At 38.6% G+C, this 19,111-nt stretch overlaps 1 protein-coding gene across 9 annotated transcripts in view; it reads right to left on the bottom strand.

The window, feature by feature from the left end:
- Positions 1-19,111, bottom strand: part of RUFY3 (RUN and FYVE domain containing 3) — a 62,230-nt gene that overhangs the window by 31,164 nt on the left and 11,955 nt on the right. For 2 of the 9 annotated variants that reach the window (XM_042470265.1, XM_042470260.1), the window contains exon 2: positions 6,468-6,521. The exons of 5 other annotated variants lie outside the window; for them this stretch is intronic. In XM_042470265.1, the coding sequence (XP_042326199.1) occupies positions 6,468-6,521 (54 nt within the window). Of the gene's footprint in view, positions 1-6,467; positions 6,522-7,207; positions 7,306-19,111 lie in introns of those variants that run through there. 2 more of the 9 variants (XM_042470264.1, XM_042470263.1) reach the window with 2 other exon arrangements.

The raw sequence follows: 19,111 nt of genomic DNA, 5'->3' as shown, positions 1-19,111 counted from the left end.
TTAAGCCAAAGCGATCAAATCTGACCCTATACTCATCGTTCCTAAAATCTTGATTTTGTTTTACATCTGTTCTAGCTCTGTATCAACCGTCAAAAGTGCTTTAACATTACATACTACCTTGTGCATTCAACCTGGAATCCTGCTGATGCACTACACAAGCACCTTGCACATTTTTCCACAGTTGCACAGTGGCAGCCAGAAAAAGCAGAGGAAACCTCCTGTTTCTAAGCACCCTATTTGTCCAGTGTTTTACTTCCTTCATAGCTGCAATGCCTAAGGCCTTTTTTCTTCCTGCCACAACTGCCTACACCAGTGTAGTTATCCTGGTTTATTGCACTGACAGGATTTCGCCTCTGGATCAGTTTATAAATGGCTAAAGGAAAAAGTTACATGAAATTGCTACCTGAAAAATACAAAATTGAACGAGGTACTGTATAGGTAAAATGCCAGAAGGGGAAAATACGTATACTAAATATATTTAACAAATTAACAATACCAACAGGACTGATGTCAAAATTCTAGTTTAAGAGCAATTAAATAAGAATGAACTCCAACATTAACCTAAATACAACCACATCGGTTATGTTTGGATATTCAGAATATGTAAAGCTAATCAAAGTAAAAACTGGATGCAGGACTGGATAAATGTATGGAAAATGCCCCACAAAAGAGTCAAGCTATATCTATATCAATATTCCATGGCAATTATTGAGCAAGGAATGGGATCAAGATGGGAAACATCCAGATTGACTCTTTTCGAGGGGGCATTTTCCAGACATCTCTCCAGTCCTACATCTAATATGAGGCCACTCCGACCATTCTCCTGAACCGAAAATTAAGACAATTAATTCAAGTGTAATTTGATTCTCCTTGACTACCAGCAGTCCTAATACTATCTCTCTCTACTTTAATTTTGTTGTATTCCAGCAATATGGACCTCAGAATTTAAGAGCAGAATACTTTATGACTCTTGAGTTATCAGTTCATCCATTATGAAATTTTATTTCCTGACTATTCCCATTAAACCAATTTCAAAAAGGAAGGCAGGAGGGAAGTGTTAACACAAAGGAGAAATTGTATTCATAGCCAAATCTTAAGGTCACATCCACATAGAAATATATGCACGTCAGAGACTGCCAGAAAATTTCTTTGCTACAGTGACAAGTCTCCCAGCTGAGAAGCCTAACCAAATCTCTTGGCACCAATCTCTTACAAAGGCATTTACAAGTACAAAGTGTTGCAGTCCCTGCAAAAAAATGACACTGTGAGGATTCTGCAATAGAAACAAAGGAACAAAACACTGAATAATCCAATGTGCTTGATGGGAAAGTGGCTAAGGATAAGCTAACACAGAAGGCAGGCATTTACAAATGTTGTTTTGTTGCAAAACATGTATAAATGATCTTGGAAATACTACTTAAATTGCATTCCAATTGCAAGATGCCTGTTTCACATTCTGAGCAGATGACATTGGCACTTTCCCCCATAAACCGTACCTTCTGTCGATTAAGATGCTATGGCTCTGTTGGACCCACAAAGTGGGGCATGGAGAACAGATGTGCTAATCTGCCTGACTTAAAAAAACAGCTGTATTTATGTTGACACTATTTAAAAAAAAAAAAAACCTCAAAATCCCACTCCAAAACCACCCCTTCTGGCTACAAGGGCTGCAATTTAATCAGCATCTCAGCTTCCTCAGACAATATTCTTTGCTAGCAGAGTAGCTTCAAAAATTGGCAAGAGAAGCAAAACCAGTGAGCTCTCCCCCTTCTTCTCATAGGAAAGTTCTAAAACTGACTTGCTTGCCAAAATCCTTGACAAAGGTTTGAGTCAGTGCAAGCACACAGAGCCATTCGGACAGGACCACCACCACACAGCCTCATCCCTGAATGGGTGTGCAGTGCCAAAGAGGAAAAATGTAAAGGCATGGCCACCCTGGAAGTGAGTTCAAGTTCCAATGCAAGGGGACAAGCAGTGGCTTTCTACTAGTACTAATTATACGAGCAAGAAGTCCAAAGAATTAGACGATAATGATTCCAAAATCTATTTGTCGAGAGATCTTGTAGCATCTTTGAGACTAACTGAAAGAAAGAAGTTAGCAGCATGAGCTTTCATTGACTAAAGTCTACTTCCTCAGATGCATTTGGTGGAGCGGAAAGCCAGGGACAGACATATATGCCATTAGTATGTGAGAATGTCAATTCAAATTCAGAATCCTCTGTGTATGAAAACAAAGAGGCAAGCCCAGTTTTAACAATGGTCATTGATGAACAAAGGTAGAGGAAACTAGCCTGAGAATAGATGAGTGTGGGAAACAGAGAGTGATGTGATGAACAGACAGACACTAATGGCATCCTAGGCTAGGCTTTCTCTGTCCCTGGGCTTTCCACTCCACCAAATGCATCTGAGGAAGCAGACTTAAGTCTACGAAACTTCATGCTACCAACTTCTTTCCTTCAGTTAGTCTCAAAGGTGCTACAAGATCTGTCTACATACTGATTCTACAGACTAACATGGCTATATCTTTGAATTCCAAGATCTTTAGTCATTTTAAAGAATACAGTTCACATAGTGATTTCACACTGCTTAAATCTGCCCATGTCATACCAATTTCAGTCATGCCTATTCTCATGACGTAACTTAGCTATTCATTTTCTAGTCACCTTGACATAAGATTAGTGTAATATACTAGGTACTGGTCACCCTTGAAAACTGTTCAGAAGCTTAAATTAATTGAAAAACATAGTTGTTGGACCCCTGATCGCAGCCAGTTAATTAGACCACATTACATCCACCTAATGCCAGCCTATTTGTTCCCAGCTTCAGTTCAATGTGCTAGTTTTAACCTTTACAACTACCTATATAAGCATGGTGACAGCTTTATTTTGCTAAGCCCTTGCTCTGGTCCCACATTACCAGAATATGGTAAGTAGGTATTCAAGACCAAAGAACTGGTGTGGCCTCCTAAGAACAACTTGTCCTAGCACTGTTTGCTCTTAGAAAAAGACGTATGAACCACTCTACCCCAGCAAGGATTTATTTACGTATTGTAATATAAATATTGCATAGAGATGCAGCTTAATATGTGTATTTTATGTAATGATTGTGTTTTAACTATGTTGTAACCCACCTCAAGCCGTGAGGAGAGGTGGGTAAGAAATAAAAGTATTATTATTAATAATAAAATTTTCTTACTCATATGTTTTATGTTGTTATTTCTTTATAATTTTTAGATTTATTTAATCTCTGTGCTTCTACATTAGAAGTGGAAATTGTGCTGCCTTCCATATGTTGCTGAACTGCAACTCCCAGCAGCTCTAGCCAGCACAGCCAATGGTGAGAAACGCTGGGAGCTGGGGTTTATTTAATATCTCACCTTTCTCCCAGCATTGGACCCATGGTAGATTTGCAACATCTGAAAAACTCCTGCACACTTCCCATTATTATTATCATTATCATTAGTTTTTATTTATATAGCGCCATAAGTTTTGCACGGCACTTTACTTCCCACCCCTCTGATTATGTATTTCACTCCTATAGTAAGAACCTTAAATATATTGTACAGAGAGGCAAGATACAAAATTTGTATTTTTTCCATAGTACCAGAATAAATTTCCATAATATCTGAATAAAAGCAAGAGTAAGGTTGACAAATGCAGGAGTTCACTTGGCATTTCAGATTGAACAAGCACATAAGTAAGTGAAGTGACAGAAGGCAAAGTTCAACAAAATGTTAAAAAGTGACTGTTCCCTCTGGTCAACCATTATGTTTTGCTACTCACTAAGAAGACATTTCAAACATTATAGCAGAATATAATCTACCCTCTAAATTCTTTTTGTTTCCTTTTCCCTTTTTATCCTGATCATGAATCCCCAATGTGATGTTTATTTAAGCTCTTAGCCTGGCTTTATGGTAGTCACAAGAGTTCTGTTCTCACATAACCTTGTTTTTAATTGGCTCAAGTTAAACTATGTGCACTTTCTCTTATTTGTTTAGTGTTCTCAGCTACGCCTCTTTGACTGAAAGGAAAATGTGAATGTAGAAAGGAAGCAAAATCTCAGAAAAGAAAAGAAAAACAGACAGGTGCATGTTATTCCTCTTCTTATTATTCTTTGGAGCAGCCAAACATGCATTCCACAGAATTTAAAGGGAAAATGTTTTCAGCTGAGTTGTATGATCTTGAAGTAAAAACATTACTTTGAAAAACTTGTCAAAATATACCATACACTAATAACGTTCAAAGCTGGCTGGAATTTTTGTAAGAGGGATTGGGAGCGGGAGACATCTACCCTTAAGGCTGACTTGGGAATTTTGTTCCCACTTATAATGCCCTACAACTTGGGTGGGATTACCCTGAGTTAGCTGTTGTTGTGTGCCTCCAACTGCCCAAGTGGGGTTCCATGGCCAAGCAGGGTTTCGAACCCTGGTCTCTAAGTCCAGTGCTCAAACCGCTACACCACACTGGCTCAAAGGTGCTGCTAGATATGATTGGACTCCTAAACCTTTTCTAGTATATTATCATGTGCTATATGTGAGGAAGCCATACATTCCCATCACAGCTAATGAATAATTACTTTGCGCTCCCCCCCCCAGAACTCAAATATTTTCAAAACCTAAAAACTTGCAAATATGATGTAGAGAACAATAGAGATGAAAAAGAAAAAAAACCCTCAGAATAATCTTTTAAAAATGCAGTCCCACAGAACTAAAGAAAGTTTTCCAAAAAATTAACCTAAGTGGCATGACTAATCCAAGACTCGTCATACCAGCAACTGCTTTCCTCAACCACATGTATAGCCCAGAACATCTTCCACTTATTGTCATGCTCTCTACCCAGCTTTTCCACATACTTTCTTCAATGCACCGTAGCATCTTGCACAATAGGTACAGAGTTTATTGCCAAGAATAATACAGGGCTGTGCAAATTAGTATGAACACATCATACGCTAAATGTAGCGTGCTGTGAAATTGCATAAAAATGGATGCAGCTTAGTTGACACAGATAATGCACAAATTTTGATCTCCCAGTTCACACATAACAAGTATTGATTTTGAGGATGATGTACAAGTAATGTTGTGACTAATGCTTCAATGGCATATAATGGCAGCAGATATGTTTGTTAACCTCTAATCGCCAATAATGGAGTGATGATTTCAAGAGCAAAAGCAAGGCACAGAGGAAGTAAGTTTGACTATTCCAAATTTATCTCCCTGAAATATATTGCCAGAAATTTCTTCTTCCACCCACCTGTGTGCCTATTAGCAAAAGTAAATCCAGCAGGGAGAAAAATGCTTGAGAAAGTTAAACCACAGTAAAAACTAGAGTCAATTCCCCTCATCAAGGTACTTTTTGTTCTTAAACAGATGCCCACCCAATCTGAATTTTTAACAATTTGGTTTAAACAAATTTTATCCACTGCCATCATGTGTAGTCTGATAAGTACAGTACTATCCTGTACATGTCTACTCAGAAGTAAATATCACTCACATTAACTGAATCCACTTAGGACAGCAGCCTATCAATTTATTCAAAAAATATTTGTTATATCCTAGTTTCATTTTAACTCAATCCCATCATACCATTTTGTTTGGGTGTATGTTTGCATTCCCATACATATGTGCTCCTTTCCTTTCAGCACATTTGCACAACTGCAAATCTGTTCTGTGTATCCATCTGTGCTCAGATAATTCTGAAATGGTGTGCCAAAACAAAATGAACAACAAGAACCTTGAAATGGGTTTGTGATGTAACTTCTGCTAAAGCAGCAGAAAAAAACTAGCAAGATGGTTAACATGTGCAAGAGTATCATAAATTGATCAAATCTTTAATAACACAAGTAGTGGAAAAGAGTGTCTGTGGAGTATGGCAATGAAAGACTTCTCTCTCTGTTTCGTATATCCTTTATTCACATCTTCTCTGCAGACAGGGCACATGCACTACAAAACTCCAGAAGAGGACCATGACATAGTGACAAAGCATTAAAATGTGACTAAAAGATACAAAAGAATCCTGTAGCACATAGGGAAAAAGAAACCTGATTCTGATGTAGTGGATTAGAGTCCACAAAAGCTTATGCCAGAAGTTACTTTTTCTCTGTCTCAAAGGTGCTACAGGATTCCTTTATGTTGAAACATGCTAACACAATTATACTTTTGAATACCACTACTATAAAATGTGATATGTACTTTGCCACTTCTCTAAGAGTTATCAAAAACCACACGGCACCCAAAATGAATAAGGGACAGTATGGATGCATTCAGAGAAAACGATGTACATGACTGGGGTTTTAAAAGGAAAATTCACATTTTAATTAAAGAAATGTGAGAACAACATGGTTATACATATGTATGATGCACAGTTACTACCAATGGGTAGTAACTGGTGATCCAATTCAAAGAAAGACCATAAAAGATAGATGAAAATGAAATGGAAATTATAGTGGAAAGATGTTGGTGTGGCACGCACCTTCTGTATCATCGCGCAATTGCTCCACCAAATCTGTCAAATCCTCCCAAGAGTCTTTGCAAACAGCAAAAAAAGGAAAAGAAAGAAAAAATGTCATGCAAGCCATGATCTAAAGAAAAGACTGGAAAATCAAGGTAAGAAAAGGAACAGAAAGGGAGCTAGTTATACAAGATACAAACAGAAGTGATTTAAAATCCAAATTTTTTTAGCCTGTTCTTTTATCAGCAACAGCAAAATTTATTGGACAGAAAAGGAACAGTAAATTTTCTTCAGCTCGTTTCAGTAAGAAAATCTAATAAGCTTTAAGTCAAATGAGAAAGTTAAAATCCACCTAAGAATACACATAATTTAGATTTGTAACCTCCCTAACTGAGGGTGTGTGAGTTCCAAGAAACTATGTGGCAGCCAGTCATTTTTCACAATTGCCTCCAAATTGCATCCCTGAAAATAAAGGGAAATGAAGCCTGTCCATGTATTTTGAACCTAAGTGAGTTCGAAGAAGCAGCCTAAAACAAACCTTAACATGCTCCTTGTTCTTAAATTATAGGCAGATTTACTGATAACACTATCTTCAATATCCTACTAAACCAGCCCTTTCACAAAAGATTGATCACTGCACTGATAGTACATTTGTTTCTTAAGCGCAAAGAGAGAGATACAGCCTACCTCAACACAAAAAATAATTGACCACTGTGGCCAATTATATATAAATTCGGACTTTTTTCTAGGTTCTTACTTACATTTTCTTTCTCTCCTTCAAGCCTAAATCAGACTGAGTAAGTTCACACAGCAGCAGCAAGTGAAAGCATTCCTTCCTCTTACAGGCTGAAGCAGGGCTATAAAACACTGACGCTACCAAGTAACACACCCATCCTGGCCTCATTCCCACAGGAAGGATGTCATCTCTTCCTCACTCGTGTATTAACTTGTGTGCAGCAGTATGAAAACAGCACACCTCTCAAAGCGATCCTCACAATTCAGCAAGATTTCCATATCTCAGGAGTTATTTCCAATTTCCTGTTTTTATATTCTGCAAGTCTACTAAGCTAGCAGTATTGTTCTACTCCAATGGTGGCCATGGAACTACAGATCCAATAACATGTTGTCGTCTACACAAGGTGGAATATTTGGATAAACTGACTCACAAGAAGTCTGCACTTACTCTGCTTACAAAAATATTAAGTAGTGTGGTTTGCTCTTGTGTGCCTTCAAGTCATCTTGCCAAGATTTGTTCAGGGGAGGTTTGCAACTGCCTTCCCTGAGGCTGAGAGTATGTGACTTGCCCAAGGTCAACCAATAGATTTAATGGCCAAGCTGAGAATCAAACCCTGGTCTCCAGAGTCGCAGTCCAACACTCAAACCACTACGCCACACTGACACTTTTTCCAAATCCCCCAGTGTTGGGATGCGTGGGACAAAAATTAGTTGTTTACTGCCTGTTAAATAAAGATCTAAACATGACAACTTTACCTCCTGCACCAAAAGCTGACTTCTGACTTCATATTGTTAGTAATCTATTTTAATATTGACTTTGTGTATGTTTTAACTATTTGGTAATCATTCTGCATTTTACTCTGCTTCTCCTAGCCATGAAGATGGGCAAAGAGACACACAAGGCCTTGCCCTATGTTCACCGCAATGTGTCACTCAGTAACTTCTCTTGCTTCTCCAGTACTAACCAAAACACTCTCACACATATTTCACAGTCATAAAGATCTAATACTTTAAAAAAAAATGAAATCTGACATTTTAAGAAAAATAAAGTCTGCAACCTGCACCATTTCCTATAAAACTGTAGCACATATGTGCACAATCCTGCAACCCACAAATATTTATTATGCCTATTTTATTTGCTACTTAGAACACAAACCAATCTTCAACAACACACAAAAGAGAACCTTCAACTGTTTTGAACAGTTAGCTACAGAAAACTCACATTTAAAATGTCTAGTTACATAGTTATAAAAGTTAGATATGCCAAGTACAGGAAATAAAAGTTGACACAATAATTTTAATTTATACAATTAAGTACTGAACCATGTCATATGATGAACCAGAACATGTACCAGCATTTCATGTTGGAAGAAATCTAATTAAATAGTGGCTCCTAGTGATTATTAATGCAAAACATCAATTTGCTTGTGACGTACTTCAAAGGACATTTGCAAGGCATCAGAATTGTAAATCATTGACCAATGTGACAGCAAGAGGGCTTTCAAAGAATGGACAAAAAAATATTAAAGGGCAACTTTTCTGATTGCAGAAAGGCAACCTGCCTCCCATTTCACCCTGTGTTGTAATTCTCAATAGCTACAATTTACAGTACAGTTCTAAGGAGGAATCTCTAGAAATTTTTACCATCTAAAATGACCAAAATCTGTGGCAGAGCTGGCCAACTTTTAAAGCCATGAGGGCTGCACGTGGAAATATGTAGTTGCACACACTGCACACACTTCCCTGCAACTTACACATTGTTGAACACTGAACATATGCGCAAGAGACTTTAACCTCATCTTATCCTAGCATTTCTACTCTGCATAGTTACCACCTATGGCTACAAGAAGCCTATTAAAGGAAATGTCCGGGGGGGGGGGGGACGCCACAAAACTGAGCCATAACTCAGTTGCTCAAAAATAACCAAGGTGTGGTACATACTTGAGGGAAAGGCCAGACTGGACATGGCCTGTTTCCCTCTGAAGGGACACTGCAGCAGCCAAACTGTGCAGCGTCCCTCCAGACCAAAAAGGACCCGGAAAAACGTGTGGTGCCCAGTAGTACAGATGCGGTGCAGCATTTGCATGATGCACGTGTGCCACATATGGACAGTGCCACGTAAAGATGGTGCCATCCATACATGTTAGGGTTCCAGAGCATGCGGATGCTGTGCACTCCGGAACCCTAATATCGTTGGGAGCACGGCGCTATTGGCCGCCTGTCTTGGGCCTAAGTTAGATTAAAAAGTGTCAGGCTTCTTTTAAAAAGCAGATCATCTTCCTCATGTAAGGGATTCTAATATATATATATATATGGGCCTCAGACAAATTGATTGCCTTAAGTCAATAAAAATAAATGGTCAACTGCTCTTCAAGTTTTGCCTTTCAACCTATGGAAAGATAAATTTTAAAAAACTTTTACATTACAATATATGGCTTTATTGACAGTAATTTTTTCCCTTCTAATCAGAATTGTTGATATATTTACATGTGAAGGAAACCTGTTATAATTCCATCTACGGTATATAAAACCAACCTCTCAGCATGTTGAAAACAGAGAGAGAGATCTACAGGTATGGCCAACGAACAAGAAATTAAGTTTTTTGTGGGTTTTTCAGGCTATGTGGCCATGTTCCAGCAGAGTTTCTTCCTGACGCTTCACCAGCATCTGTGGCTGGCATCTTCTTCTCTGGCGAAACGTCAGGAAGAAACTCTGTTAGAACATGGCCACATAGCCTGAAAAACCCACAAAAAACTATGGATGCCGGCCATGAAAGCCTTCGACTTCACAAACAAGAAATTGTCTAGGAATGCATTTTGGCAAAAACTTTCAAGTAGTCCCTAAAAGCTTCAGAATGTTTCTATTTATCTAGGCAAGGCTTCTCTGATCTGATTGTTTTATTTCATGTGGGCATATTGTTAGTTTTGGATAAACGTTTGCTGAAAAATATTTAACTGCTTTTGTAGGAACCAATCCCTATTCCATCCATGATAGTTCTGCCCTGGTACCAACTTTTCTGTTAAAGAAGTCATATGCAGGAACACATTGACCTTGTTAATTGAGGTATACTTGTATAGGCCTATTCAGGCATAAGCCACATTGAGTTCAGTTCAAATTCATCATGTTATTTACAGTCTTAAGGAGTTTTTAAACACTGTTGACATTGTGCCTCACCTTCTTTTTCCTTTCCCAGAATAAGATGAAATATAAACAAACGAACAAAAATATCTATATTTCTCTCCTTCTCACCAATTGCTTTGACCCAAGAGCTTCTGAGTTACATCCAAGGACTTGTAATGGCCTACTATGCTTCTTTTCGGTTTGACCCTTTTAGGAACTGCAAAGTCAAATGCTGTATCCCAAACTGCTTTTGAAGCTCCTCATGCAGTACAATCCAGCAGTCTATATGGACTTATGTAGAAGTAAGTCCCAAGCAGGTCTTATTCTCTAACAAATTACAACCTTTGTTTCCAAACAGTTTGCTCCATGATACAAGAGACTGCTGTTGAAGCAAAAAGTTTACAGCCATCTCAGAAGGTTCTGTGAATTGTAAACATCTAGCAAACACTGTTGTCCTTTGCTGCTTCAGAGTTTATCTTACCGATAGCAGTTTGGTTCCAGGACATATAAGTGGACTACAACTGAAATAAGAATAAAAGAGATGGCCCATTTCTTAAACTAAGGAGACCACCAGAGCAGCATTCTAAAAAGACTCAAGTGTGACAGGTAGGAAAAAAATTGCAGTTGCTCTGTGTAAGTGCATAGAAGACATTTCTATGGATTTTGAAAGATGTCCACATAACACAATCACATTAAACATTTTAGCCGTCATAATAGAAAAATAAAACAAAACAGTAGCAGATTCAGGCAATGACAGTAGACATCTGCTGACCAACTTGGAAATAAAGAGACCAGACACAGAAATATGAGTAGAAAAATGGGCCACTTTATTTAAATCAACCTATTTAAATGTTTTCTTGAAATAAGCAAAATGGAGGGATCAACCTGGTGTGGGAGCAGCTGTGGCAGGCGGTCTATTTCCCTGACCACCCCCACAGCCTCCCTTGAGCCCCAGGGATAACCCATATTTGGGTTGCTCCCCAGCAGTGGTATCCCTAGGGTTGGTGTCACCCGGTGTGGAAACTCATGGTGTCACACCCCTCACTGACCTCCTCCTCCCATTTCACACCCTATAGAATCCTTAGTAAACCTTTTTTGCACTAATGCTACTCATAAATCATAATTCCCATATACCACTGAATGTAATGCTAATTGTTGTGACATAAGACAACTAGCAAAATTAAAATTATATCTTTAACAAATGAAACAATAGCAATGTTATTGTCTTCTTGCAACACTGTGCATAGGAGCCTATCTTCAGTTCTTCTCAGTACCAGGAACCCAACCACAGTTATCAGTGAAAATCTGCAAAAAGTATCTAATGAATGATAAGGACTGTCATCAGAATAATCAGTACTGATTAGAATTCTTCAATAGCATAAGCAACAACATAAAATATACAGTCCTGCTTCTCTGTGGTTACACAGAACAAACATTTCTGTATTTGTTGTGTGCCTCCAAGTTGTTTCTAACTTACAGCAACCCTAAGTCAACCCTATCATGGGGTTTTCTTGGAAAGATTTGTCCAGTTACCAACATGTGAAATAAATTTGATGAACTACAGAAGTAAGTTTTAACTTTTTTTCAAGACCATATTCTGAAAGAAAGAAAGCAGTTCAGTATTATTTATAGTTATTCTTAAAGAGCTGCACTGAGAGAATCACTTTGCATCTCACATTTGCAACTCTCTTTTGTTGTAAATGCACACTGTTTGTGTCTGACACATTCTATTCAGCATCAGTTTGGTCACTTGGCTCAATATAGTTAGACAAATCCTCCCAAATGTAATTATGTAAACTCTCAACGTGTTTGAACAGTACCAGTGTTGAGCATATTCATCAAAACAGTATTATCAACAACTACGGCAAAGACAAAAGCCCACATCTTTGTTTCCAAATAGTTTGCTCCATGATACAAAAGGTTGCTGTTCAATCAAAATGTTTATAGCCATCTTCGAAGGTTCTCTGGGCTATAGTCAACGTCTATCAAACTCTGGTGTCCTTTGCTGCTTCAGAGATTATCATACCAATCGCAATTTGGTTCCCATCACTGTACCAAACACTACTGTACATACTAACATATATCCAAGTTTAAATGGAAATACCTATACCTATATTAGTATAAAGAGACACTGTAATAAACACCAAATAGTTGTATAGCTGATCTAATAGTTGTATACTTTCCAGGGTTATGGAGGAATGGAAAAGGAGAGCAGACATAATCCTCCTCTAAGCAAGTAAAATCTTACTGTCTTACTTCCTTCTTGGCCAATGTGCCTGTGGTCTTTCTCCTCCACCTATGTTAGTGTAGAGCACTAACAGAATTCTTCCAGTCAAAAATGTGCATTTCACATTAAAGTAAGGGAATTTATTTTTGGATTATATTACAGGGAAAGGATTTAATTTTTTGAAACACTGATATCCTGGTTGATCTTCTGTGCTACCATAAAGGCCTCACAAGAATAGACTTGTTACTTCAAACTAAAATGCATGTAGACCAACATCTCATTTTTTATGTCTAACGAATCAAGGAAGCCAACAAACAGGGCTAAAAGGCAACAGCTGGCTGCCCTTGTTTCCCTGTCCCATAGATTCCATTTTCTTGCTTTTAATTTAGCTTCACAGACAAGGAGTTCTAATGAAGTTCAGAAGCCATCAAACAGAAGACCTCTGCATTGAACGTGATGAGTGTTACTGTATACTCTACTTGATGTCAGAGCAAAGTCACAATAACATCAGTTCTCTCCAACTGGTCCCACAGTCTACAGCCTTAAATTTCCTATATATCAGCAACAGTATTTGGTAATATTTCTAAATTAACTTCTATGAAACAAAAGTATTCTCTCATGTTTCAGACTCTCAACTCTTATTGGGAATGTAGGAAAGCGAATTGGCCCTCTGAGCTGGTGAGAAACCCTCTTAATCCAATAGTTAATTTGAGTTTGCGATTTTACCATAGTTATGGTAAAGTCATGATGGACTAAGGGGGTTTCTCGCCAGCTCAGGGGGCCCATTAGCATTAGCTGCCCTAGATTCCCAATTTTAAATTCAAAGCCCATGTAGAACTAGAAATATGAAATATAATGCTAAGCCACTATTCTGTCCTACTGTTTTATAAGAAATGATTCTGCCTTCTTTTCAATGTGTTTAGGCAATGAGGTTACAGCCATGACTTACAATCTGTGAGCAGCATGAGCCAGTGAGATAAATGTAGAGTGACCATCTGTCTGCAGAAGGGTCTGCCCAGTTTACTTCTAAGTGAATTTTCATATACCTCACAGAGCAGTAAATAAAACCCACAAAAATCAACAGAGAAATTGTAGCACTGATTTGATTGGACAGTAGCAGTATATCCAGTCCTAGAATCAGTATGGTATAGTGGTTTGAGTGCTGGCTTATAACTTGAGACCAAGGTTTGAACCCCACCTCACCCCCCTCACCCATGGAAACCCACTGGGTGACCTTGGGCAAGACACTCTCTAATCCTCTGAGGGTGGCAAAGGAAAACCTTCTCTGAACAAATCTTGTCAAGATAGTCCCATGAGAGGTTCACTTTTTGCCTCAGGGTCACCAAGTCAGAAATTACTTGGAAGACACACAACAATATCTAGTCCTGAAGAGCAGTCACACCAGTGACAGGACAGCGGTTCAGGGTCTTTCTATATGAGTTCTTACTTCATGCAAATCTAAACCCACTCTCTCCAGGTTTTTAAATATTTTAAAAAATCATCCCAGTGCAAATGAAGCCCATATTGTAGGGTTAGGTTAGCACTGTGGCTGAACATGAGTTTCATTACTCCTTCAGAACAACCCACTGTTATGTTGGTATTGCTAGGAAATGGGGCTGGGAAGGCAAGAACTAGAGAGCAACCAGAATGAAAGAAGGAAATCAAGAAGAGAGATTTAGGCTGCAATCCTACACAGCTTTACCTGGAAGTAAGCTTCATTCTGTGCAGACATGCACAGAGTTGTTCTGTTACGAGAGCAATTCTATGGAAACATGTCTGGGAATAAGCTCCTTTCAACTCAGTAATACTTCTGAATAGAGATATACTTAGGGTGTTGCTCTAAGGAGACTTACTCTGGTCACTGAAGACAATTATATTTTTAATATCATTTTTATTGTATTTATGCTCTGCTTTTCCTCCATTAACTAAAGATTTTAGTTACTAGAGGAAACCCTATGGGTTAGGTTATAGGTTAGGCTATAGTGACAGGTCTAAGGATTGTTGATTCATTCCAGGCAGCAAGAACTGTGTAAACATGCCAAACAAGCCTGTGTATCTCTCCCCTATCCTGCCAACCTCCACTTTGATTGTCATCTTTGTGACTGTGTGCTGTACACTGCAAAAGGAGAAGTGATCAATGAAAGTGCATTCATATTTAATTTTCTACCATGAATGTCTCGTTCAGCCAGGTGTCCCCCATCCAAAATGCACATATATAGGATGGTGGACACCTGGCTGAACTAGACTACATGTGAAAGGGATCTAGGAGTCCAAGTAGACCACACGTTGAACGTGACTCAACAGTGTGATGCGGCAGCTAAAAAGGCCAATGCAATTTTAGGTTGCATCAATAAAAGTATAGTGTCTAGATCAAGAGAAGTAATAGTACCACTCTATTCTGCTTTGGTCAGGCCCCACCTGGAATACTGTGTCCAGTTCTGGGCCCCACAATTCAAAAAAGACATTGAGAAACTGGAGCATGTCCAAAGGAGGGCGACTAAAGTACTGAAGGGTCTGGAAACCATGTCCTATGAGGAAAGACTTAGGGAGATGGGGATGTTTAGCCTGGAGAAAAGAAGGTTAACAGGTGATATGATAGCCCTGTTTAAATATTTGAAGGGATGTCATATTGAGGAGGGAGCAAGCTCGTTTTCTGCTGCTCCAGAGAACAGGACCAGGAGCAATGGATGCAAGCTACAGGAAAAGAGATTCCACCTCAACATTAGGAGGAACTTCCTGACAGCAAGGGCTGTTCGACAGTGGAACGCACTCCCTCGGAGGGTGATGGAGTCTCCTTCTTTGGAGGTCTTTAAGTAGAGGCTGGATGGCCATCTGTTGGGGATGCTTTGACTGAGATTTCCTGCATGGCAGGGGGTTGGACTGGATGGCCCTTGTGATCTCTTCCAATTCTTTGATTCTATGATTCATGCTAATCATTTGCTTCCAGGGATATTGTTTTCACTAACATAGTAAAAATGGCTTTGACATTATTTTTGTACCTAAAATAGCTGTATTTAAGTTAAGTTCACAAAACACAAGGGAAAGCAGGTCATACAAATATACCAGTTGCAGCTAACAACAAAGAGCCACCATTTTCCTTCTCCATTAAATCAATTATGTTCTGATCACCACAAGAGATAACCTTGTGTGAAATAAATTCCCTGAATTCCAGTTTCCTAAAGGAATCTACCATTAATGAGACCCACTCATGTATCTAAGCCCCCCCCAAATAATATTCTGCCAGACACTGAAAACAAACACACATCTTGTGCAGTGCAGAAAATACAGAGAGTGAGATGAGAACCAATACATTATGCCTTTTCCAAGAATGATTAACCATAGTAAAATCTCAGTTTTCACACTTAGATGAGAAACACTGTACGCACAGGATTTTTCTACTTCTTCATGATGGTCACTGATGCCAAAAATATATCAGAAAACCCTCAGATAAAGAGAAAATATATCCAGTCTACAGTGTGTCTACAAGTATGTAAGTATGTAGACAATTATTAATGCAGGGCATACTGACTAAATCCAGCAACAATGAAGTTGCTATTTCCCATTAATTTTCCTAAATTTAACGTCTCATTCTGGGCTTGGTCTGGCAGACCTTAGGAGTCAATATTTAAACATTTCCAACTGGGCCTCCAAAACAATTTAGTACTTGCTGTATCAACTACTTATATCCAGTTGAAAAAGCAGCTATGGGGCAATTTATAGAACAAGAAGATGTGATCAAAAAGGATGTGTGAAATCATATGTTGATAATATAAATAATATCAAGACTGAAGTAACATTTGAGTTCAGATCCTACATCACTAGACATAACGACAATGAAAGAGCTTCATTGTCATAGTTACGTCTGTTGATGTCAGCCCCCCCCCCCAAAAAAAACAACCCAAACTACTGTTTCCAAGAGGATGCAGATTCTAGCAATGGAAAATAATGCATGCAGTGCTCTCATGGTTGTGGGGCATGTTGAGAACAGGCAGCCTGAGAGGCCCCTCAGGATACTTCCATAACTGTTTCTCTGAATGTACCTCATCACTGCCTGCATCATATCCCAATCCCCTGATCCACAGCACCCCAGAAACAGTTCAGTTGAGGTATAGATAGGATGAAAAGGTAGGCTTCTGAGGTGAGATTTCATTATTAACAACCATAAACATGAATTCCCAAGCAGTTACAGGACTGTAAATCCATTTTATAGAATGCCACCCAAGGGCTCGTCTCAAACTGATTCATGAGAACAAGTTCACATAAACCAAATTCTGTGGACTTGCTATGGAAAAAGAAGAAGCATCATAACTGAGATGTGGGCTAATCAGGAAATGTCATTTTAATTGCAAAATAATCCTTCCCACACTACTCTTTATTTTTTTTAAACAGGGCCATTGGGACAAAAGCAAAATTATATCTAGACAGAACAACAAAAGTTGTAAAGAAATTAAGCGACTGGCTGTTTTCACCCAGCTGAAGCAAAGCTGATGCCAGTGATGTATTTGCGTCTTTTACTCCCAAGTTTCAATTCGAGTCTCAAGTTCTTGCAAGATACTTTCAAGTCAAGTCTCAAAGCCTGGGAGGGAACCTTAACAGAAAAAAGGTGGTGGCAGCGATGGCGGGGTGAGGGTGGAGTTTCAATAATTAGAAAACCAAGACATGTACAAAGTGACATAAAAATAAATCTCAAGAGGGAATAATAATAATAGCCAAAAGGCTGTCAGAGCGGCGGAATAGCAAATATGTTAAGCAACGGGCTTGAGGCGGAAGGATCCTTCTAAAGCTTTTCAAACGTTTTAGAAGGCTCTTCCGATGTGCAGTGGGAACAGGCTGGTGAGAAGACCTCAACCCCAGTCTCAAGTCTATTGCCTAATGTGTTTGCTGTTCCTGGATGGAGTTAGATCTTCAAGTCAGTCACTGCATCATTTATTGCCAAGTCAAGTTCAAGTCAAGCCATTGAAGTGACTTGAGTTTGACCAGAGTTCAAGTCAATCAACTCAAGTCCACATTGCTGGCTGATGCCCACAAACATCATTTGTTCACATTCAAGTTGTTATTTTACCTCCCTTTGTTCTCTCGCCAGCTGTCAAAACTTTGATTTCTGTCTCCTAGTAGGAAAAGACTGGTACATCTAAAAATTAGTTTGCATTGAAAGACATAGTTGTGTTAGTCTGGATCAATATGCAAAGAGATCTTGTAGCACCTTAGAGACTAAGAGCCCGTACAAACAGGCCAAAATAAAGCTGCTTCGGGTCACTTTGGAGGTATGCTATTTAAATGATGCATGTATCCTAAAAGACCAGAAGCCACATCAAAGCCACGCTCCAGTCCTAAGGACTGTAGCACTGCTTTGGTGCAGCTTTTGGTCTCTTTAAGATATGTGAGTCATTTAAACAACATACCTCCAAAGTGACCTGAAGCAACTTTATTTTGGCCTGTCTGTATGAGCCCTAACTGAGAGAAAGAAACAATTTGGTAGCATAACTTTCATAGACTTGTCTACATATTCAGATGCCATTTGTATGTTAGTAAAGTCCCATGTGCACTGTTGGTGTCATATATACATTAGAAAAAGGTACATTACGAAAAGGCTACCATGTTAATCTGACACCTGCAACTTCTTTCCATCACTTCCCACATGGTAAACCAGATTTAACTGATGTGTTGCAGAACCCTTTTGAGCTATTTCCATAAGCTGCCAGCAGTGGATTTGTGAAGATAATGCAGCACAAGGTACTGGCGATTCATTTCTGGGTCAGAATTTGGAAATGTGAACAAAGAAAAACATTATGTTACCAAGTACCCCTGGGAAAAGGCTGGCGAGTTGAATTCAGTAATAACTGTGCATTGCAAAAATGAATAAAAAAGCAAAAACAAAACCTTCCTTGAACTGGACTCAGTGTATGAAAAGACTATTGATAATAACAGTGCCAAGTAGCAGTGGGTTCCTGCCCCAGTTGTCATTAAACGGGAGTATGGTACTAGAAAACGACATATGTTTTCACCGTTGCTTCATAACAGTCATTCTAGTAGGGATCCAAACAGAATCCCACAGGATTTTGGAGTGGCAGAGAGATCTAAACTAGCTCTTCCAGATGCTTTATTGTTTTGGCATAAAGAGGAGCTCTTGAAGAAGAGGTTCTGAATGATCAATCCTTATGCCATTTCATTTGCTGTCTCCACTGTCATTTTCCTATGTATATGTTCTTACTAAGCACAATGAGACATCTTTTAAACTTCAAAAATGGAGATTTTATACATAGTGTATCAGAACATTTTGAACAGTAGTATTTTAAGATAAATAAGAATTTCCACAATTCTAGCTACAGAGACATTTAAACATCATATTCTGTATTTGACATGTAGCCCTATTTATAAAACAAACCTTTTAAAAAAGAAAACATCTATCTCTATCAAAATACCAAGAATCACCTTTCTTTCTTTTTAAAAAAATATATTTTTATATAAGAATATATTAATATTCTTTTAATATTTTTAATAAGATTCGCCTTTCAAAGATGGTAAACGTGCTACCAAGCTTCGCATTGTTCATCTTTGTTGCTGAATGCTGGAGGTGGGTAGT

Source organism: Sceloporus undulatus, chromosome 5 (assembly GCF_019175285.1).
Source record: "Sceloporus undulatus isolate JIND9_A2432 ecotype Alabama chromosome 5, SceUnd_v1.1, whole genome shotgun sequence".
In the NCBI taxonomy this organism is placed as follows: Eukaryota; Metazoa; Chordata; class Lepidosauria; order Squamata; family Phrynosomatidae; genus Sceloporus; species Sceloporus undulatus.
Note: the sequence above shows the minus strand (reverse complement) of the source record. Positions and strands in the feature narration are given on the sequence as shown.